Source organism: Apodemus sylvaticus, chromosome 23, assembly GCF_947179515.1.
Source record: "Apodemus sylvaticus chromosome 23, mApoSyl1.1, whole genome shotgun sequence".
Taxonomy (NCBI): Eukaryota; Metazoa; Chordata; class Mammalia; order Rodentia; family Muridae; genus Apodemus; species Apodemus sylvaticus.
In genome coordinates this window covers 25,463,676-25,487,758 of record NC_067494.1, presented here as the reverse complement: position 1 = coordinate 25,487,758, position 24,083 = coordinate 25,463,676, and the positions used below count along the sequence as shown (strand labels likewise).

Here is a 24,083-nt window from a genome sequence, read left to right as displayed (position 1 = left end):
TGGTGTTCTGCATGTTTCACCTTAATGATCTTACTATGTTAGCTGCAAATTATTAATACAAATGTTCATCCACAGACTTTTGTTGCTGAAATTTCTAATTAAGCAGGTTTTTCTTTTCTTTTCTTTTTGGATCTTTGCTTTCTTTGCTATTTAAATTTTTCAGATGGTTACAAGGAACAATTCTCTTTTCTACAACTCCTTCACTGGGAGGCTATGGAAGAGTTTTAGAAAAGCAAAGACCTCCTTATAGCTTTCTTATCTAATAGATATTTGGAAAATCCTATGAATCCAAAGGAGCAGATCCAGCTCTGTGCCTTTCTGTGAGCTGTCTGGTGCTTACCTTTCCATTTATAAAGTTGACTATGCTCTACTTAGGATGTGTTCATTCACTTAAAAATTTCAACAGTGGATGGGTTTAAAATCTTATTTGGCAATCGGAAAATATTATAGTTAATGATTAAAAAGTATCCGTAGAAAGAACAAAGGAGGGGGTTGGTTATGGCTTAAATTAGATGTAGGCAGATCCCTGCTAGCATGACATCAGGGCTGAATGGGAGAGAACTGCTCACCAGGCACCTACAACGGACAGTAAAGAATTCAATTTTAATTTTAGCAGCTAGCACCATGTCCCACACATGGCTATATCAGCCTTCACTAATCTCTTGGATCCAATAGTACCATGGGGCAAACAACTGACGCATGTGCATACTGCAAAAGAAGAAGAAAGGCCGTGGCAAACACTGACAGATAAAAAAAATCAACACACACAGATGATATCGAGTGCTTTGGAAGACTAAACCTATATAACAATTTCACTGTATTTCCATAGACAAGTCCATCAAAATTGGTTCCTCAACCACTGTGCTATCCATAAATCTTCCCGGTTAGTGCTTATCATCATCATCATTATCAGCAGCAGCACCATCATTTACAATCACTTTTACCCTACAATCTGCATTGTATTAAAAACTTTAAAGAATTCCTTGCTGCTGGCTGAAAGTCCCTGCGAAGGCCCTGGAGTGTTGTAACAGCATATTAATGCAGTATTACATTAATCAACGACACCACAGACACACACTCTTCTAAACGAAAACAACTGTAGGAATCCACATCTGTGTTGTAGGGGCAAGTGAGATCCTGACTTGGCAGAAATGTCACATTCTAGATTCAGCTGTTATGAAATGAATCCAACGTGTCTATTTTGTATCAACTACAGACACATGGATCGAGCAAAGGTGATGTATTTATACATCCCTCATGGACCGCAGGAACACTTGACATGAAAACCATCAGCTGCAGAGCCTCAGACAGACATTCCTTTCAAATTCATTAACAAGCTTCGAAAAGAATCTTTATCAAAAGGTTGCAAACAAAGAAGCAACATGACAGCCGGTCTTCAGGGCAGCTTCGAATAACTGCCAGGCTGCCATCTACATGTGGCTGATTTTTGGTTTCTGGGGAGGACAGCAAGAAGTTATCTGGATAATTTGTAGAAAGCAGATCTCTCATTTTACTACTGAAGCCTCTCAGCTCATGGCTGGTCAACTCTGGGAAGCAAGCCACAGCTCAGCTTACTTTCCAGGGCTATAAAACAGCCACCATTTACCTGACCCACCACCCTGGACTACGCAAGAGTACAGAATACCACAAGAGGTATGCAAACAACATAGACAACTAAGTTTGGCCACAGTGCTTTTCTATAGAAGCCCGTGAACCACTCAGTGATGAGTCCCGTGAGAATGAAGAAAGAACCTGGAGGTGACATCTGTGGACAGCAAGAAAGCAAGCGGTAGGGCCTTCATTGCATGACAGGCTCCTCCTGGATAGTCCTGGATGGCATGAGCTCTCTGGAAATAAGTTCTTCCAACTCGTATTGTCTCTATCTTAAAATCTCCGCCTGAACTACTTTCATCTTCGAGGCAGACACATCCTTTTATGATTCTAGAGGTAACTGCTATACATTTGGTCTGAGTTTGCTATGCCATCCACTGAGAAGAAGCATCTAGCTCCTTTTCCCTTGAATCTGAGCTGCTCTTGATGGGCCAAGAGTTGTACTGAAAGTGATGCTCTGGAATTCCTAAGAAGGTCTTCAGAAGCACTGTAGCTTGGACCAATCTCTTGCCATATAGCTCTGGGGATTATAAACTGCCAGTAAGAATACAAGCTACCCAGAGGATGGAGAAAGCCATGTATAGGAAGTCTGTACATAGTTAGAGCTGTACATAGGTTTCTAGCCATTCCAATGAAAGGACAAGATCATGCTAGCTAAATTTACCCAACATTGATAATATCTATAACAAAAGAGTCACCTCACACAACTGTATACCTAGGTAGTCCTGAGGAGCAGAAAATGGTTTTTCAAAGCTCCTGATGTTAGGAGCACAATCATCAATCTTATCCACTCGTCACATTAAATGGTTTAGTGTCTGTAGACAATTGTAGTCTGTAGCTTTAAAAATTCCAGAAAAAAAAAAAACAAAAAAAACAAAAACTCACAGGTTTCAAACAGCATGTCGTTCTGAGCATGTCATTTAGCCAAATCAGTCCTCTGATGTAAAAACAGTTTATCCTCTTCATATCATTATAAGAAGGCCGAGGAGACTACAGAGATATTCTGAGAGAGACCACATTCACGTGACTTTTATTACGGAATATAACAGCTGTTTTTGTTTTAGCTGTTATTAATTTCTTACAGTGCCTGATCTATAAAATAAAACTGCGTGGTGCTATAAATACATAGGAGAGATACAATACACTTATGACTAAATACTCTTTATGGTTTTGAGCATCTATTATATGGTACTGTAAACGCATCCCCCTTCCATGGGACGGATTAGTTTGTTATACAGTGATAAACAGCAAATATCTAGCTTTCATTTTTGTGCTGGTTCCTAGTTCAGTTACAAATCTCTTCAATTTTCCCCTGCATTAAGTCTTCCCTTCATCCTGGTAAAATATATCCAAAAACCTGCCTCTCTCCACGGAAGCCATCATCATACACCGGGGTCCATACTTACCACTTCTATGTTTTCACTTCCCACTCTACAATCTGGCTTTCACAGTCTCCATTCTGAAATGGTAGAATTTCAAAGTCAGGAAGGACCTCAAAGGCCATACCATCTAGCCAAGTTCTTGGCTGAATTCCCTTCCATAAGCTTCCTTCTCAGTAACCGGTGTCTCAAAGCTTCTATAGCCTGTCAAGGAACATGTCACTTGGTGTCACCTAAAGATGCTCATTCTATCTTTGAGTATACATGATAACAAAGCATTGACTCTTGTCTCTTATAAAGTTCTTTTCAGGGTAGATAGATGTCTAAGTGATGGAATGCTTCATGAACAGGCATGAGGACCTGAGCTCAGATCTCTAGTACCTACCTGGTCAAAGCCATGCACAGAGGTACCCACCTATAACTCCAGCACGGAGAGAGGGAAGAAGTAGGTCTCCAGGACTCACTGGCTAGCTAGTCTAGCCAAAACAGTAAGTTCCAGGTTCAAAAAGAGAGTCTGTCTGAAAAACCAAGTGAAGGAGCAGCGAGAGAAACCATCCCAACATCTGCCTCTTGGTTCACATATGCTGGACAGTAGAGCTCACCACCAGACCATCCACATACACGCATGCGTATACCATGCCCTCTTCAAGTTTCCCTTCATTGCTGTGACATTCGTGGGGGAATTTGGAAACATTTGCTGTAGAACAGTAAGGTGTGGATAATGTAGCAGTGGGGCAGATGGAGAGACTACATTGCACACATCTTCCAGTCTAAAACGTTATCATGTTACACATTGGGAAATACGTACATAAGGTCCTTTCTACAATATAATTTAACTTATGTCGTGAGCCATTCCACTTGTTTGTGGGAAACATGGGTGAAGCAGGGTTGAGTTGAGAATGGTAGAGCACCACTGGGCCATGCAGAGTATGCATGTAAAAGCCAGACTGTCTGGCTGTGTCATCTAAATGCTTGTTGTGAAACTTTGTGATCTTCGGCCACTTCGCCTCTAAAACTACAGCCAGGAAAGGAAATCCCATCGTTCAGTTATTTCTGTTAAGTTCCAACTTAAACACAGTCAATCTGATGCTCCAGTTCTCCCTCCCTCTTCCCAATCCCCACTTTCTGCTTTCTTTCCCCTGCCCTCTCGTAGGATCTTAGGATCTAAATCCTATGGAGTGATACAGGCATCATGGCCCTGTCGGGGCAGCACTGATGGTCCATCATTGCCCTTGGCTCTCTTGCTCCTGCTTATCCTTGCAGGACTTCTCCCCACACTGCTCTCCCCATGACATTCTTTGGCACAGGGAACCTTATTAAATCTGTAGATGATGTTATTTCACCAGGACACATAGGCTCTCTGTTCCCCTCCCAGGGCAGTCTCTGGGGACACAGTGAATCCAGATCTTTCTGTGCTGCCTGGACTCCTCAGCCCATCATAAACACTCTGCTGTTGTGATGTTTGCCTCCTTTTTAGGAATGTTCTGGAATTCAAGATCCAGATCCCCCATACTATGGGATTTCCCTGATGATTCTGATGTTTGCAAAGGCGGAGGCAGGTATAGTAGCAGAAATACATCAATGAGGCTGTGTACAAACTGTTGGGGAAATGAGTCAGCTGTGTCCTGGGTCTTCCTTTCTGATGAAATGTGGGAAGCCTGCAGCCATGGTATGGGATTTAGCATTTGAGAGCCCAGGAGGCAAGCCACCAACCACCTCAGTCATCCTGGTCCTCCACCCTCCAAACATCAGAGACCCAGAAGTAGAGGTGAAGGAGAAGAGGACCTAAAGCATCTAAACTACAGGCGCCTCTGTCAAGATATAACTGATCATCCCTAGGATGGGAAGGATGTCCAACATCATGTTTTCTTCTCCCGCAATCTCCTCCTGATGGAACTATCAGGCTGTCCTTCACAGAGAGAGTGTCTCTTTGTCTTTTAAATTTTTGCCTTATTATTAAAAGGCACACAAAACAAAACCCCAACTCTTCAATCTCCTATGTGTTGTAAGACCTAATTTCAGAAGACAATAACCAAAAATTTACCCATTTTCTGCAAGTGGCCTGTACCTGAATCTATAAAAGCCTTCTGGACATGAGGTAAAAAGGGAACTATCAAGAAAAAAAACCCAAAAACAATGGTTACAGTTTGGAAGACAAACCCGGTCTAGCTACACTGATTTGGAAGTCCTTACTTTATTCCCGAAAACTGCTATTAAATTATATTGGTGGAACATCTTACATCAACAACCCAACATCAGTGAGGTAATAAAGACTCTCAGAGGCTGATTCTCTGCAACACAGAATTACAGAGTACAATAGTCTGAACCCGGAGCCAGGCATCGCATTAGGTTCTTACATGGTTCATTCACTAGCTTCCCAGGCCTCAGTTCTCTCTTACATAATTAACTCAGGAGTTCTTAGAACTTAGATGAGCTCACTCAGACAGCACCCTGGTGCACGGGAACATCCAGGCAACAGCAGTTATGTTTGATGTGGAAGACGTAGAAAAGGGGTAGGGACATCATTAATTACATTTACGATGCCTTGCTAGTTCCCAACATAGTACTAGAACTTTTTATTTCTCTAAATCATTGTCTTTCCCAAGAAAACAATCACATGATGGGGGAGGGGAAACTGCTTTAATTGCATTCCCCTTCTGTCCTGACGGAATAGGAAGAAAATGACCCATCATTCCTCACCAGACAGTCACAGCAGATTTCTAATTTCTAGACAAGAACATCCACATTTCAGAGACAGATTTCTGCAGTCCCTTCTACTTCTGCGACCCATTGGAGTGGGTGCTATTGCCACATGTGGTTGTCTATTCACCATAAGTAGCCCACAACGTTCTTTTACAGCCTTACAGCATATAGCCAGCCTCAAATTTGAAGTAACAGGTCATGGATGTCTGTATCAAAGTACTGGGCTACAGTGAAGTTACATTAGAAATCCCTAGTTTTCAACTCAGGGATACATTAATACAACTCAGTTATATAAGGAACATTCTGGGCAAATAACATTGGCTAAAGCAACAGCACTTGCTCAGGACTTCCCAGTGGAGTTGCAGAATGGAGTTTCAGTCTTTGCAAACTAATGGTTCTTTCTGATGACTTGAGCAGCAAAGGAGATGGTGATGGTATTGACTGAGACAGAGATCAGGTCTGGGAAGGACACAAGGCTCCACATTTCAACTTCGGATGTTACGCATAAAAAGTCCTTGAGTGATCCAATGGATCGTGAAGGTTCACACTTACAATCCTAGCTCAGAGGTGAGGAGGTGGCGGCCCAAGCAGAGTGACTGTTGTGTGGGGCCATCCTGAGTGACACGGTGAGTTACAACCTGAGTAAGGTCATGCTTCAGATGTTTTAAGAGAGTGGAAGTGTGGGGTGTGTGTGTGTGTGTGTGTGTGTGTGTGTGTAGAGAGTACACAGGCAGCACGGGGAGGAGAATACAGAGGAGATTCTTATACCCATGACTCACATCATTGTTAATGTCAACTAAAATCATGACATCATTTCCACTGCGATGCACTCATCAGGACTCCCATTTGCTAACAAAACTGGCTTTCAAAGCAGTCTTTCCCCTAATCTCTTTACCAGTAAACTCCTCATCTGCCTCCAGCTTCAGTTAGCAGCTTCAGCCATCCACCACCCACATCAACCCGTGTATCCCAACCAACACCATGGTTGGGATGGGTGTTTCATCACCAGAACCTCACAGCTGCAAGTCCCTGTACAAGCATCAGCCTTGCAAAGTCTCTTCCTTATTTACTGTCTCGTTTTAAAAATGAGTATTTCCAGGTACTTATAATAAAATCCCCATGCCTCTGTGGACTGTCAGCAGGAGGCCTGCTCATGATCTTTGGCCAGGAGCCTCTCTCTAGGTGGTCCCTACCCAGACCTTTCTCCATACCACCTGTATCAGTCAAAAGCCTACTTTTCCTTCACGGTTTAGAACATCCTATGCAAGAAACTTTTGTTGATCTTTTCAGTTTGATGTGAGCTCCTAACACAGGACTTATAGTCTATTTTTCATCAGTGAGGTTTGAGGGAATATCTTATCTTCCACACTAGATTTTATTCACTGAAAGGGGTCTCATCAAACTCATGTTGCATCCCCTTTATAACTACATGGAACAATCATGAAGGTCTTATTTAATTAACTCAAAAGCAAACTGTTAACAAGTTCTATATGTAAAAATAAAATTGATGAGTGCAAATGCTCACTCAGAGGAAATGATGGCCTGCAAACTTTAGAAAGGACTTCACTGGAGTTCCTATGAGCTCAGCAAACACCAAAGCACAGTCAACGATTGTTTTTGATTTTTAGATCCAAAATTTATTTAACTTTTATTGTGGAATGTTTCAAATATATATAAAATAAGAAAGAATGGCTTTCTTCACAGTACCCTGCTTAAATCAATAGCATGTTCCCCATTTAATCTATTTTGCCTCTCTATGACTTCTTTCCTTCCTTTTTCTGCTTTGTATGTTCTGAATCTTTCTTATTAGCACCTTCATCAAGGAGTGGGAAGGAAGTATGTGTCAAAGACTGTCACTGCCCCACACTGGCTCTTACTCCCTTCCTCTATAAGGTACAACTCCTGGCACTTAAGAACACTACTTCCTTGACCCTTCTATGGTGTTGTATCTGCGGAAGCAAGCAACTCTGGCGAGCAAAGATGATGTGCAATTTGGGATGCTTTCTTCTTCCATGGGCTCCCTACAAATGGCTTGTACAAAGGTGAAGATAAAACTCAGAGGATCCAACAGCATCCTGATGAGAGAGCTTGGCCCTAGAGCCTCATGAGAAAACTCAGGCTACCAGCCTCCAGACCATGCATTTTAGTTCCTTGAAGAACATATATGCATATGTCCTCAAAGTGTGTGTGTGTGTGTGTGTGTGTGTGTGTGTGTGTATACACACACACATAGGAGTATTAGTATCCAGAAAAGGCAAATTTCCTTCCTTTTGATTCCCAAGTACACCTAAGTTACAGAAACAGATATTTTACAATATCTGCCTTTGAGGAACTCTTCTGAAACAGAAGATTTATCATTGAATACTGATTAGGGGACCCTGGAGCTTACAAAGATGGTTTCTTTTTTAAAAAAAACAGTGGAAAGTAGCTATGGGAAATACTTATGGGCAAAAACCTTAGGACTTCTCCTAAGAACTACCACCCATTTAAAATTGATGCCTATCAACGGTGCCTTCATTTGAATCACAGTAGCTGATATAATATGCAGCCCTCGTAATTTGGAAATGAGGCTGAGGGCATCTAAATAGGAAACTCTTACTGTTTAGACCAGCAAGGATTATACAGTCACTGCTTGGAGTCTGGTTCCAAGATCCTTCAAAAAATAAAATCTAGAATGCTTTAGTCCTTTATATGAAATAGCATAGCACTTGTCTAGAACCTATGCATATGTTCCTTCATACCGGAAATCCCCTGTGTTTACTTACATACAAACACAGCAGGAGAAAGCCTGAACATGATCAGTGTAGATGCATGCTATTCAAATGCTCTTAAGGAGAAGTTTGCTGAATTAGGGATGAACAACCCATGGATCCAGATTATTTCAAGCAACATCCAATCCCATCCCAGCATCCTATGAGTCACATGGTCACACCTAACAGCTGGGAGATGGAGTTGGCCTAATTACCAGCGGGGGACGGGGGAACAGAAGAGGGCATGGAGATTCATTAGCAACCTCTGCCACTGTAAGCAGTCAGCATGAAACAATTCATTGAACTGCATTGTTTGGCTTCAACTGTAGTAGGAGGAAAATAGACTTAGAAAAACTTGCTCAAAAATGCCACTAATGGTATCTTTTTAAAAATCGCTTATGAAGTTGGACAAATGGCCCAGTAATTAAGAGACATTTTTATTCTTGCAAAAGACCTAGGTTTGGTTCCTAGAAACTATACTGTTTATAATCATCCTTGACTTTAGTTCCAGGTGATCTGACCCCCACTCTCTGACCTCCACGGACACCAGACATACATATGATATATATAATATGTGTGTGCATGTGTATATACATGCATGAAAATAACTAATTATTTTACTCTTCTTTAGAATGCAAAAAATAAACTCATTAAATATAATTTGTGTAAAGAACTGGGTAGGAAAAACAATAGATTTCCTTATAGTGAAGAGGGAAGTGCTTTGTTTGGAGAACATTTGAACTATTAAGAGTTACTAACTTCAAATTGTCCTTTGCTAAACCATGATGTCCTAGTTACTAGGCCTGTAGCACACAGGTGGCCCAGAAACCACACGCATTCATCACCACTGTTGTCAGAGTCTCCGAGCCGCACTGGAGAGACTTGCTAAGAGTCTGTGGATTATTATGTTTCCCGATGATGATGTTTCCAGAAATGAAGGGAATTACACATTAATACAGCAATGAAGATATGCAGGTAACCATAACAACTGCTACAAACTCAATAACATTCTGCGGTCCTGGAGGGTTTTTGTTCTCTTTTCTTTTCTCTTCCTTTGAATTGCCAGTAGGATCAGAGAAATTGAGAGAAATAAGAAGCATGTATGGCTCATCTACATGCTAAGCCCACTGTGACATGTCTGTTACATGCTTAGCCCACTGTGACATACCTGCTACATGCTTAGCCCACTGTGACATACCTGCTACATGCTTAGCCCACTGTGACATGCCTGTTACATGTTTAGCCCACTGTGACATGCCTGCTACATGTTTAGCCCACTGTGACATGCCTGTTACATGTTTAGCCCACTGTGACATGCCTGTTACATGTTTAGCCCACTGTGACATACCTGCTACATGCTTAGCCCACTGTGACATACCTGCTACATGCTTAGCCCACTGTGACATACCTGCTACATGCTTAGCCCACTGTGACATACTTACCAGGAACTCCTTGTGGTCCTTGTGGTTCCTACACATACCGTGAAGAACAGCAAAAACCTGGACCTTTTCAGTGTCAGTAAAGAACTTCTGGCCAGAGAAGTATTCCTCCAAATTGAGTTCTAAGTCTTGTATTTCCGACTCTCTGACCGCACATAAACAAGAGGCTTATCTCTAACAGCACATCATTAGAAATCGCTGAAGTTCCTAAGGATTTGCCTCACAGACTGGAACACTTCAGAGGAAGTCAGGGAGGCTTCTCCTTTACCAAGTCGTGTGTGCAGGTTTTGGTCTTTGTTTTGATTTTTGTTTCTTTTGATATGCTGACAAACAAAAAGGATTATTGAAACTTTCTACTCACACTCCAATCACAAAGAAATTGCTGTTATTGCTTTGAACTTTTGCATATATATATGTAGTGTGTGTGTGTGTGTGTGTGTGTGTGTGTGTGTGTTCCATCTTGATTTTAAATTTCTGATCTTCCTGCCTCAGTTTCCAGACAGGTGTACACCACCATACCCAACTTAAATAACTGCTTTTTGGTGTTTTATGCAATCTCTTCTGTAGTCTCTCCTTTTACTTATAAATTAACATTTAGAACTACATAGATGAAAACTATATGGCATGACAGTAGATTAAGAAATACAAAGACTTGGAGGAGTTGGTTCAGCTAGTAAAGCATTTGCCTTGCAAACATAAGGACTTGAGTTCCATTCCCTGAACTTAGGTTAAAATGCCATGTGTGGTGGACTGTGGATCATGCTTGTAATGCTAGTGCTGAGGTGACAGAGACAGGAAAGCCCTAACCTACCTGGTGAGCCCCAGATCAATAAGAAACCCTGTCCCAAAGGCTGAAATTCCAGAGAATGTCACCTGAGGTTGTCCTTTGGTCTACACACACACACACACACACACACACACACACACACACACAGAGAGAGAGAGAGAGAGAGAGAGAGAGAGAGAGAGAGAGAGAGAGGCACTATGCTAGCTGGTTTTATATCAACTTGACACAAGCTAGAGATATCACAGAGGGGGCTTCATTTGTGAAATGCCCCCTATAATCTGGTGCTACCAGAAAACCTGTAGGGAACTTTTTAAATCAGTGATTGATGGGGAAGAGCCCAGCCCGTTGTGGGTGGTGCCACCCAGGGCCCGTGGTCTTGGGATCTATAAGAAGGCAGGCTGAGCGTGCTAGGAGGAGTAAGCAGTCAGCAGCAGCCCTGTGTGGATTCTGCATCAGCTCCTGCCTACAGAGCTCTACCCTGCCTGAGTTCCTGCCCTGTCTTCCTTCCTTTAGGATGAACAGGATGAACAGTGATGTGGAGGTGTAAGCCAAGTAAACGCTGTCCACCCCAAATTGTTTTTTGGTCACAGTGTTTCATCACAGCAACAGAATCCCTAATTAAGACAGGCACACACATTCATATTTTTTCATTGAAGCCAAAAGAACACCAAAGACCATTTTAATTCCAGGTGAAAGAAATCATCAGACCCTGCTAAATAAAAGCACAAGCCAGACGTAACACCTTTTTGCATGGAAAAGAATGGCTATTCACCAGGAGGCTCTCAAACAGTCACCCCTCAAAGACTGTTACCTTGTGTGCCCTGCTTTCTGAGTTAAGTGAATCCCTTATTGGTCAGTTTTACACGGACAGACAGACAGACAGACACACACACACACACATATGCACGCATGCACGCACGCGCGCACACACACACACACCACACCACACGCGCAGATATATTTGCACACACTCATATTTGCACACACTCATATTTGTGCACACTCATATTTGCACGTGTGCACATGCATGCTCATGCACCACACTGATGAGGCTTTTTCGTTTTGTTTTGTTTTTTTCGTTGGTTTCGGCCTGGGTAGGCCCTGCTATGCTAGGTGGTAGCTCACGCCTGTAATCCTAGCACTCTGGGAGGCAGAGGCAAGCAGATTTCTGAGTTCAAGGCCAGCCTGGTCTACAGAGTGAGTTCCAGGACAGCCAGGGCTACACAGAGAAACCCTGTCTCAAAAAAAAAAAAAAAAGCTCCTTCCTTAGTAGTCACTGGACTCTGCTCAGCAGCTGTGCGAGCTGCTTCTATACCTTTGTAGCCTAGGAAGTTTGTGCCTCACTTTTTCTGGAAACACTCCCCTTCTGGGCTTTGCATGGACTTTCTTCCCAAGACAGACCTCAGCCTCTGCAAAGGTTCCTCCCAACTTTCTCCTCACCACCTCCACTTCCACCCACCCCTAGTGTAGGCACCAGCCAAGGCTCCATTCTTAGCCCTTTCTCCCTCCTCAATCCTTGCCTGCATTCTTCAGATCTTCTCCTTCAATCCAGGAGAAAGATGTCTTGGGAAAAGATGGTCCGAATCATCTTTCATTTTCTCAAAGTGAAAGGTCCCCCACCTTTCGGTCTTCTTTCAGTTATATCCAGCATAAATGGAAATTGCTCTTCAAGTCATCTTATCACTAGAGATTCCCAACGTCATTCTTCCCTCTTTGGAATGTTCCTTTTTCATTCTCCTTAAAAGGAACTGAATCAGCACCCAGAACGGTCTCAGGTATAAGGGTGCTATCTGTCGAGGAGACCCCCATAAATGGGCTGAGCTCTTACTACGACTCCTTCTTATTCTCTGATGATGAGAGAATGAGGTTTCTCTGATGACACCTGTGAATATTCAAACCATTGAATAGGTCTGACCCCTGTAGACTCATGCATGTGTTTGAATGTTTGGCCTTTAGTGAGTGGCACTGTGGTCTGGCCCTGTTGGAGGAAGTGCGTTACTATGGAGGAGGGCTTTGAACTCATATATGCTCAAGCTATGCCCAGTATAGAGCACAGTCTCCTTCTGCTGCCATTAGATCAAGATGTAGAACTCTCAGCTCCTCCTGCAGCACCGTGTCGGCCTGTCTGTGGCCATGCTTCCCACCATGATGATAATGGACTAAATCTCTGAAACTGTAAGTCAGTCCCAATGAAATGTTTTCCATTATAAGAGTTGATGTGGTCACGGTGTCTCGTCACAGCAATAAAACCCACTTCCTATGAATCCTGTAACAGTACAGCTCACAGAAGAGTTTTGCCCCTTTGGGCAGGACAAGGAGAGCTTGTGTCACTCTGCTCTGCTCTGCAGTGTCCTGGGTGTATCATAAGAGCTTTAGGGTGTAGCTCCTAGGAAGCACCTGGGGCTGTACTTGAAGGAGTACTTGATTCATAGTAGGTTCTCGCTCATCCAATGTATCTGATATGTGCTGTCATAACTCCTTGTAAATCAGTATGAATACTCTTGCGATGAGCTTCCCCGCAGATGGACGAATCACAACCATCATCAGTGACTGTACTTCCCTTCTCCCAACCAAGGAAAAGCTTCGCAGGGAGAATGGTTCTTTTTGCTTCGTCAGCTTATGTGAATGCCAAGCACCATCCAGCAGATGACATCTGTCCCATCGAGATTTATAATGGGAAGATATGAGACATGGTTTTTGAGGACCCACTAGAATGGCCACTTTAGGTGGCCATGCACAGCTGCTCCCTAGATTGACTCGTGCAAACAACTGCACGAGGGGTCGGAACAACCTCCCACTCAGATCACATCTGTTTCCCCTCCACTGCCAGCGTTCATGTTGAAAACTTCTAGGGATTCAATGACTGATTTATGGCTTTGATATTCTTCATGTCTACCACATTTCAACTGTTCAGTCTAGAGCTCAGCACTGCCAATGCCCAAATAATTCACCTTCAGACAGAATAGAAGGAATGTATAAGCTAGCCTTGAAAATTAATTACCACTTATATAACAAAAGTTTTGGGGGGAAACTATTTCCGAGTTACAAGTACAAGCTCATAAGAAAACAAAATCGGAGGCTCGCCTAACACATGTTACTAAGAGAACAAAAAAAGCTGCACCTTCATATTATCATTAAGTTTAAAAACAAATGTGATCTAAAGCAAACTTTTCCTTCTTGCCCCCTCTTTTCTTCTCCCTTGCCCCTTTTCTCCCTTCCTCCCTGTCCTTATTCTCACCTCTCCTCCATTTCTCCTCCCACCCATGCTTTCCCAAGCACACTTTTCTCAAAAATCTCCTCCAGTCTAAGCTGCATTGGCAGGAGAACCTCCAAAAAAAGTGTTAAGACTATGACTCACGTCATTGTAATTCTGCTTATAGGATTTATGGAAAAGCAGTGGGATCCAAGAAAATAAAATAAAACTTTAAAAATCCCTCTGACAAGTAAAAGAAAAAAAAACCTTTCTAGGGGAAATAGAGTTATATAAAAGATTTATATCTTGTTTCATGTGACGCTGAGGAAACCCATATCCCCTGTTAACTGCAGTTTCTAATTAGTTACAGACCATTGAACTCCATAAATATTTTCAAGGATTAATAGAAATTGACACATAGAGTATACTTTTAATCTTTAATAAGTGGTAATATTAATTCATTTTTCCTATGATCTAGAGAGGGTGCCAGTATATTAGGACCGTAGAAATCATGGCAAAGAAGCCACATTTTGTTAACCAGCCTACTAGAGTTGAGTGTGGCTGGGTGTTCCAACATGCCCATTGGTCTCTTTGCCACCACGTCTTCCTCCTCCCCCCCCCCCGCTTTCTCCCTTCCTCCCTGTCCTTATTCTCACCTCTCAGTTTAGCCCCAGATATCACCAAGATGGCTTCAGTAAGTCTCTTTCCTTGAACCTCAAGGATGCTACAGAAGCAAATAAACTCAAAGAACCTCAAACGGGCATCAAAAACCACCGTACAGGAGGGAGCATTTTAAAACTCCAGGCAGTGTGCTGCTCTCCCCAAGTCTGAATCCATCAGATCTTATGAGGGTGACGCCTGCGCCAATTCAGGGTTGACCACCATGAATACAACAGTGATGAGTTCATTTTTGGTTTATTTTTTTGGTTTGTTTTTGTTTGTTTGTTTTTTGAGACAGGGTTTCTCTGTGTAGCCCTGGCTGTCCTGGAACTCACTCTGTAGACCAGGTTGGCCTCGAACTCAGAAATCTGCCTGCCTCTGCCTCCCAAGTGCTGGAATTACAGGCGTGCACCCCCACACCCGGCTCAGTGATGAGTTCTAAAAGAGAAAAGGCCGTGTAGATGGCTAAAGGTGGACCTGGCTTCTAAAGGGAATGGGTTTTCTATAAGGATTGTAATTCCTTTAACCATCTACATTGGTATAAAGGCAAATGAAGATAACAGAAAATGTCTGACAGATACAGTAGTTCCACACGTGGTTAACTCTCAAGCACTTCTGACAGATGCAGGAAACCTCAGCCTTAAAAGCAGAGGACAAAGCATCAGTGTGTTAGAAGAGGGTTCATAAAATCTTTACCTGGAGCTTTAGAAAGGAGGTTCCTCTTCAAATCGGTCCAGTGCAAAGATGTGGAAAGAAGACTTTCAATAAGATAATGGCCTACAGGGACTTTGGGGATGGCTGCATTGATAAAGTGCTGGTGTTGATCGCTCTCTGTTCTCTAGAACTCATGAGAAGGATGAAGGGAGAGGAGGAGAAAGAGGAGGAGGAGGAGGAGGAGGAGGAGGAGGAGGAGGAGGAGGAGGAGGAGGAGGAGGAGGAGAAAAGCAGGTCATCGTGGAAGTGCATATTTGTAATCCCAGTGCTGGATAAGAAGAGATAGGTGTGTATTCCTGGACCTTGCCACCAAACAGCCTAGTTTTCTTTGTGATCTTTAAAGCAGGTTTGAGACCTTATCTCAAAAATCAAGGTGAACAGCTACTAAGGAGTGCCAGGCAAGTTTGCTACGTACATATATGCATGTATGTACATCCCACAAAACATTCATATACAGACATGCACATACACAGAAATGTACACATCAAAAATGCTTTAAAGTTGTATAAAATATGCATATAAATGCATCGCATGATCCTAAAATGTCTAGAATAGCGAACATGGTTTAAAGGGGAAGTATTATTGGATTCCCTTGAATAACATCTAGCTCCCTTCTTCCATAATACCTAAAATATTTACTACAGAGACAATAAAAATACCACCAGAGCAAGAAAGGAAATAGGATTGCTGAAGTCATCATCAGCCAACCAAGCACAGACACTGTCACATTAAATCTCACTCCTGTGGCCTTCTTTTGGTGTGCCTCTTGGCTTTTGTGATCCATGAGATGTGCTGCCATCTTGAGTATAGCAAGTTCTGGTGGTCTCTGCCCCCCTTTCTTGTGTTCTTGAGTTCTCCCGAAGAAGCACAAATGTATTCCCTCAAACATTTTAGGCTGAAAGCCAAACTCATGAGGTGACAGAACAGCAGGTGAAGCCTTTAGAGGTGGCCAGGTCCATTCATGAAGGGGATTACCAGCCTTATAAAAGGGTTGTAGAAGCCTTTTACCCTTTTAGGCATTTGAGAGCATGATATAATGACTATCTGTAACCCAGAAGGTTGCCCATATTGTGCACGATGGCACCCCATCCTTGACTTCCAGCATCCAAACTGGGAATCGATTTAGCATATGATTGTTAGCAAGACTTAGTAGAAAATCACCTAGCTTGACCTCAAGATCATGACTGCAGTTTTGTAAATGCACTTTTGCCTGCTGATCACTTGCTTGCTTGTTGCTTGCTTACTGCTTGCTTGCTTGCTTGCTTGCTGCTTGCTTGCGGCTTATTGCTTGTTTTGGTTAAATGCATTGCTGTTTGCCTGCCTGCCTGGTTACTTGTGTGCTTTGATTAAATGCATTGTTATTTGCTTGTCTGTCTGATTGCTTTGAGTAAAGGCATGTTCTTGCCTGCTTGCTTGCTTGCTTGCTTGCTTGCTTGTTTGCATGCTTTGTTTTTTTTTTTTTTTTTTTTTTTTCAGACACAGTTTCGTGTAGCTGATGCTGGCATCAAACACACTATAAAGCTAAGGGAGACCTTAAGTTTTTTTTTTATCATCTGGCTTCTACCTTCCAAAAGCTTGGGGTCCAAGTTTGTGCCAACACACTCAGAAACATTGCTCATTTTAATGTGTCACTGCATTAAGTGAACAGATGTGTAAACAACCACAATGTAACATTTCAGTGTTGAGCTCAGCTGCACGCATGACTTACAGGACTCTAAAAATTATGCAAGGGAAGGCTTGAGCTCATCAGGAAAGATGCCTTTGTTTTAGTGATTTCAATTAAACTTAAAGAAATACCCAATCACTTACTGGAACATCCCAGATGAAGTATGGAAGAATGTCCCGGAGAGCTTGTTTGAAGAATGCCCCCTGTGTTATACAGAGGTACACTTACCAGGGCAGTGACATGAAAGACTTTTATAACTGCAAAAGTACGAGTGACCTTAGTCTTCTCAGGTCTTTGGTTTTTTTTATAACATAAATGCATAATCTTATTTTGTATAAAAATGAGAGCTGACATAAAAGATCCACCTATCCCCAGGGTGCCCCCACCCTTCGGCCATGCCTACGCCAGACTTCAAATAACCTTGGCCTCACTACAGGTGCACAAACAAGATCCACAAGGCAGAGTGGAGGCAGAAGAGGAATCTGCAGTCTGATGAGCTGGGACTTCTAAACAAGATTCAAGCCAGACTGCTTTGAATCCAGAGCCTTGGGGGTCAGCCTACTTGCCAGGATGAGGAGTGCAATCAAGTAGCCCCATGTTCTACACAGACAGGGGCTAGTAACTGCTGTCACCATCAACTACCATGTTTCAATAGCAACATAGCTTACTCAGCAGGTAAACACACTGAGAGAGAAAATACTACCTTCCTGGAGCCCAAATCTGATGGATCAAAATCCCTCCCACGAGTAGCTTACCACGGAAGGGAGAGATAGCTCTTCCCACTTGCCATATCCGACTAATTGCATCTTCATCTCTTTTTTTAGCTTCGTATCCATTCTAAGTTCCCATCTCCCCATTAAAAAAATATTTTTAGAGCCTCTGTTTCCTCCAGCAAGTGGTTGAGAGATGAGGGAGACTTGCCTAAGGGAAACAATAGTGAGACATCAATTTTCTTCATTATCTAATTTTTCCAACACTGTACAGTGTGCTTCTTCAAAAGCCAAGAAGGAACATCACTCGACAGAGATGTTAAGATCTGGTAATCCAACACCCAATTCAGAGCTCTATTTCCTGACACCACTGCACACAGTCCCTAAAGCTCTGGAGAAATGGTACTTCTTGAAGTCCCATACTTCATTTACTTGGCGAAACTCCATTTCAAGGTCATTTGCAACCGCTCTTCTTGTGCAGAGCTGTGTGGATGGTACAGCAACAGCATGGCACCAGGGCAACACTTTAGCCTCACAGGGGAGAGCTTCCAGGGAGGGACAAGAAACCTGCTTCAAAGTCAGGTGGGCACTTGAAAAGGTTAGCAAGAAAAAGTCAGAGATTTGAGATGTTACAGAGAAGGTGACTGCGGCATCAGTAATCACCAGCTTGATTTGCAGAAGGTTGCTTTCGGTATTTTAGACAAACAGCACAGGTCTAACCCAGTGTGAAAAACATTTTTTAAAATGTGGTAAGTGAATCTGTGCATATGTCTTCAATTGAATCTGGCACTGAGTGCCAAGCATCCACCAAACTGATCGCAGTGTGGGGCTGTGTAAAAGCCGACCGTGGTGGAATCTAGTTGCTATAGCTGCAAATCAAACAAATAAATGAGACACTGTGGAATGTAGCAAAATAGCTGTGGTCTGAGTAGTCCACATTTGCCATATGTGTGAAGATTAGCAGTCAAATTTGAATCTAAGCAGCACTCTTTCCAAGAGGTGCAACCGAGGAGAAAAGCTTAAATGTGCTCAAGCTAGACGTGAATTCTTGGTCCAAGGACATATGCCTTATATCGTAGACACACTTTTTATTTTCCTAGAAATTTTGTTATCTGGTCATGAAAGAAGTATGTACAAATGCAGAGTTTCTACAGGTATGAAATTTCTATCAGCATGTTTTCTTGGAATTTCAGTATTTGACATTAACTCACCGTTAATTATATAAGTCAGAATCATTTGCTACAGAGGCTTTCTATTTTATTTCATAGGACTGTATTTACTAGACTTCCTATGTATCAGGCCCTGTGTTTGCATGTGCACAGTATACCTCATGTGTTTCCGCAATAAACTGTAAGTTCCTCATAACGGAACTAAGTTGAGACACTCAAGATTTTCATAGTGAACCCTCACAAATCACTCGTAACAATTTATATCATTTGCACTTTTCTTCAATACTAAAACCAGGGAAAATCTAGGGGTCACTTGGCTAGGTTCCCCTTTGCAGATGGCTCAAATGTAGGTAGCTATGAGAACTGTGTCCTGGAGAAATGTAGGCATCTTTTGGGATTCAGCTTGTAGTGAGTTAAAGCAAGAATACGAGTCACATTGTTGAGTGTGAAGAACAGGCAGCAGAGCTGTAGCACACAGAGAAAGAGGCCCCACAAGCACCAGCACCTGGATGCATATGACCATCACATTATTATTGGTCCAAGCGCAAGACCATAGTTTATAGAGATGAGAGGGTTTGCAATTAATGGGAAACAATTCCACCCATCAAAGCTAATTCTTCTATTTATGTTAAGGTAAATCTTAATTAGTGCACTTTGTGCAAACTCATCCCTTGCTACAGATCCAAAGGTGGTAAGAACAATAGAAAATTATTGTTCTTGTTTGGATGGAAAGAAAAACCTATCTTCCTTTTATTTATCAAAAGTAAAATGAATGTTTATCAATGCCCTAAATTCACACATTATATAATTAACCGTGTTCTAGAGAAAAATGTTTGATGAAATAGAACACTAGTTTATGCTTAGAGGCAGCTCCGTAGTAAATGTTACAAGATTCTTGACACAAGTTCCCAAGAAGAACAAGTACTACGGGAACAAGGTGCTTCACTTTTAATCTGAAACCCTGAGAGATGCACAGGCTCAGAGAAGTTGTCTTACTGGTCACTCACAGGCTGGTGCACATTACTTCTGATGTTTGAAGAGAAAAAACTGGTGCTGGAGATCACCAGTCAATGGGTCCAACAAGGACGCTCAAGGATTTCAGGTAGTTTACTAAGAGGTTGGATTATGCAACGTGAAAATAAAATGGCACAGGTAAGGTTCCAACTTTGATCCATATCAAGGAATAATCCAGGTTCAGCACAGGGAGTATACCCAGAGTGGGAGAGTGAAGGTGCTTACTCATTCACTCAATCATTCATTTATTTAAGTATTCATTAACTCATTCAGAGAACATTTTCTGAGTGTTACTATATCCCACATACTGAGTCAGATATGCTAATACACAGAGAAAGCCGAAACCAATGCAATGGAGGTACCCAAGTGACAAAGTAAAGAGGTGTGTCAGTCATGGGAAGTCAAAGCAGAGGTGATGCTAACATGGACAGGCAGACAGAGGGTAAGCAGGGCTTCAGCAGAGGAACCAGGAATTGGTATAGAGTCAGTCCTGGGGGACCTTTTAGAGGAGCTTGTGTTTGTGATCCACTGTTATTGACAATTTTGTAGTGGAGAATTCTCAAGGCCAATCCTTACCTTATGCAGCCTATAAATGAGCTCAGAGAAGTTAGCTAAGCACATCAGTGTACCCAAAGGATATTGATGAATTGAGTGGTTAGAGTCATAAACAAATGGTCTTGGGGAGTGGATAGGAAGGATGCTAGCTAGCAAAAATGCTTTGAAATGGGTTTCTACATCCTGTGTTCTTGAATAAAGAAGTATGCACTTATGACAAGAATGAGTAGAACACCACTATGTTCGTGTTATCCCCATGACCCATAGCCACTAGAAGATCATGGGACATTGCCTCTCATTTCTCAGAAGTTTCGAATTATGGTTATCACAAGGACCCCTCATAAACTCTAGATATTTAGAATCCAGTCAGCTTGAGGAAAATTGGACTCCTCAAAAAGGAAAATATCAATCCTCTCCACAGGGTTGGTCTCCAGGCCACCATTGTTTCCTCTTCATTCCAGTCCCATCTATTTCCCTTGTGGCTTTCCTTATGTAATCCTCTCTCTTCACAGTTGTGCATACACATATTCCCTGTCTTTCCACTCCTTGATCTACAAATCATTTTAGTAGCTGTCATTGCATTTCACTTTTCCCTTCAGCCACTACACATTTCTGTAGGCATGATTTTCTGTGCACGATGTAAAGGTTACACTTGTGTTATTCAAATGTTGATTTCTCTGCTATAATATTTTGTATCTGGACATGGCATCGTAATGCTTATGTCAAGAATCTTCTGTCTCAAATTTGTGAAAATAATTCTACCATTTACTCTTTGCCTTGTCAAGAAATGCTGATCATTCAATGGTTGGGTAGAATAGAGACTAGGGTGGAACCTCTGTCAGCCGGGGAAGTAAAGACAGAGGAAAAGTCAGATAAGGAGGAGAAGGAAGAGGAACAGGAGGAAGAGAAGGAGGAAGAGGAGGAAGGAGTTCATAGAGTTCAGATGGAGCATGGAAGGCCTAACTGCAAGTATTATTGGGATATCGGCTGGGACGGTGTCAGATTAGCTTAAGGCATTAAGATAGATCATTTGACTGCCCAAATATTGAGGTGAAACTTGGAAACAAATCTTGTTCTCTCTGTGTCATTATAGAGAACTAGCTAGATTAAAGAAATACAGCTGACATTTTTTTTACTAAATACATTTATATTTATAATACAATGTACACATCTCTATCAAATTAATATTTTCTGCTCAAACTGTCAATCATTTTCTTGCTCTTGCTGATTTTATGCAGCCTTCTCTTCTAAAGCAACTTCAATGACACAACCATAGGAACCAAAATTCAAAGAAAAAAAAACAAAGAATACCCACATTATTTTGTTAAACTCCAATATATTCAACTTGGTAATCCCAAATTCTTTGTGCTGTAGCTTTCCCATAGTCTACCCTACATTCACATTGTGTTTGACAATAGAGAATCCACTAGAAATACAATTAAGCATTCTATATTGAGACCAAAAACCAAAACAGTAGGAATGATGTTGTGCACAATTTACCTCAGAAATATAGTGGAGACCTGGGCAATACTGATGAGCAGGGATAGTGGTTATACCGCAAAGGCCATACAACACAGAAAAAATGGGTACAAACAAGATGTGGCAGGGTACGAAGAGATAGCATGTGATGAGGAAAGGCCTCTGCAGCATTTCCTCACTAGATTCTTATGAAAGGAACTGTGGGGAGCAGGGACTGCTGTCCCTTTAGGCCTGGAAACCACTCTGAGATGTAACCAAGTAAATGAAAAGCAAACAATGCATAAGTAAAGGCCTGTGGCACATGAGGAACCCACTCAACCTAGGAGACCAAGTATCCCTTCCCTCACAGGGGTTCCTGAGAAAGGACTCTACTAGACGCCACTGGAGCTTTCATTCTCTAAGAAGGGCAATCTAGGCTGCTAAAAGGATTAGCTGAGGTTAAACAGAGGAGACTGGGAAATGAAGAGAGACACAGGAGGCAGAGAGAAGGCCAGCGGCATAGCTTAGTTGAGAAACAGAAACCTTGAACTAAAGTGGCTATAAGGAGAGACCAGGGCAAGTTTGGGAGATCTGACTAGTAGGATTTACCTCAGAGATGTGGTACAAGAGAGCTCATGGACATATCTGTCTATGCTGCAATGGCAGCACATGGTGAGTGACGAGACTTACAGGAAGAGAGTTAATGTAATGAGTTGGGTTTACTATTTACTCCATATGTCAAAACCAGAGTATGATCTCCAACACTGGAACCGGGAAGCACAGAGTTGAAATGCCACCTGCATATACTGCAAGGATGAGGTCATCAGAGATAGTGAGACTGGCTCAAGCAGTTCATGAGAGGAACTCAGAGATTTGGTGTTCAGATCTGACAGAACAGGTAAAGACAAATGGCTGACCTGACTTGGAGAAAAGCTTTTGCTCCTTCTGATGCCCTTTTCCACAGGTGATAACTTGTTCCCCATCAGATCTCCATCCCTAGATCTGTCTAATCAGTCAGTCAAACATTGTTCTGGAACTTTTATATCACATGGTCTGAAGATTCTTACACTGGAAGATCTCGGGATCTCAAGTGTAAGAATTCTGGGACTGTGTGATTCTGTGACACCAATGTGGATTTTTTTCTCTTTACTTTCTTTGGCAAATATACTGATGTTAACTCAGGTTGGCACCTCAGTTTAAAGGAAACTGGAAAGGATATGGGTTTGGAATTCTGCCAAGAGGTAGAGGTGTGACTCAGGAACGATGTGTCCATGGCACGAAGATGGAAGCCATGCATAGGACAGCAGCCTCCTGCCTGCCACCACCCTCCACAAAGTGGAAAGACCAAGCAACAAATGAATGGAAAACAGATGAATTAAATTTACTTTGAAATATCTCAGGATTTAAGGATTAGGGGGAAAGGCCCTTAAGTAAACCACACTTTGGGTTTTGATGACCCCCGAATACTCTGAAGAGAACTTAGAGGACTGCTTTGAACTATTACCACTACAGGGCCTATTCATATTTTAAATGAAGGTAGAAAGTGATTTTTAAAAAGAGAAAAAGGAAGCCAGAGGTTAAAATTTAATTCTATGAAACCTCAGGAGAGAATTAGACTTGGGAGAACATACAGTCATGGAGAAAAGTTCACAGTAGAGGAAATAATTCCTGTAAAATACCTTCACACATAACACATGCAGCCTTGTCAGAAAGTAAGCTTCTCACCTCTGCTCATATTTCTAATGTCCATTCCTCAAAAAATCTCAGATGTCTCCTAATTACTTTAGAATGAATGCAAAAAGTAATTGAGAAAGGCCAGTCCAAACCTCTGCAGTGTTTACAATGGCCTTATTTCCACCGGCAACACCCTTCATGAAGTGTCTAATACAAGGATGGCACAGACTCTATTGACCATGAATTCTGCAATCTGTGAATCCCAAAGCTGGAAATATTCCATAAGCCATGTTATCTACCAAAATAATTTCAGATCTTGAGTTCTTACAAAACCGACCATCATGCAAGTAGCACTTACTGCCTTCTCTTCTGGGAAAACCAAATGGAGAAAATCTTCCTTAACTACCAAATGTCAAATAATATTGAACAGGATAACTACTTGCCTAAATTATGGCTCTTGGAGGTATCAGTTAAATATAACAAGACATGACAAATCAAGTATGAGAAGAAATAGGGTTTATTTTTTTCCTCATAAATTATAAGGGGAGCGAATATTCCTGCTGTGATTAGTAGAATATAAAGATGCTGCCTGCTTTAAGAT

The 24,083-nt window shown here is 42.0% G+C and overlaps 1 protein-coding gene across 4 annotated transcripts in view; it reads right to left on the bottom strand.

The window, feature by feature from the left end:
- Positions 1-24,083, bottom strand: part of Aig1 (androgen induced 1) — a 226,934-nt gene that overhangs the window by 124,356 nt on the left and 78,495 nt on the right. Inside the window, exon 4 of one of the 4 annotated variants that reach the window (XM_052169390.1) lies at positions 14,849-14,960. The exons of the other annotated variants lie outside the window; for them this stretch is intronic. Within the exon in view, the coding sequence (XP_052025350.1) occupies positions 14,883-14,960 (78 nt within the window). The 3' untranslated portion in view covers positions 14,849-14,882. Of the gene's footprint in view, positions 1-14,848; positions 14,961-24,083 lie in introns of those variants that run through there. 4 annotated transcript variants of the gene reach the window in all.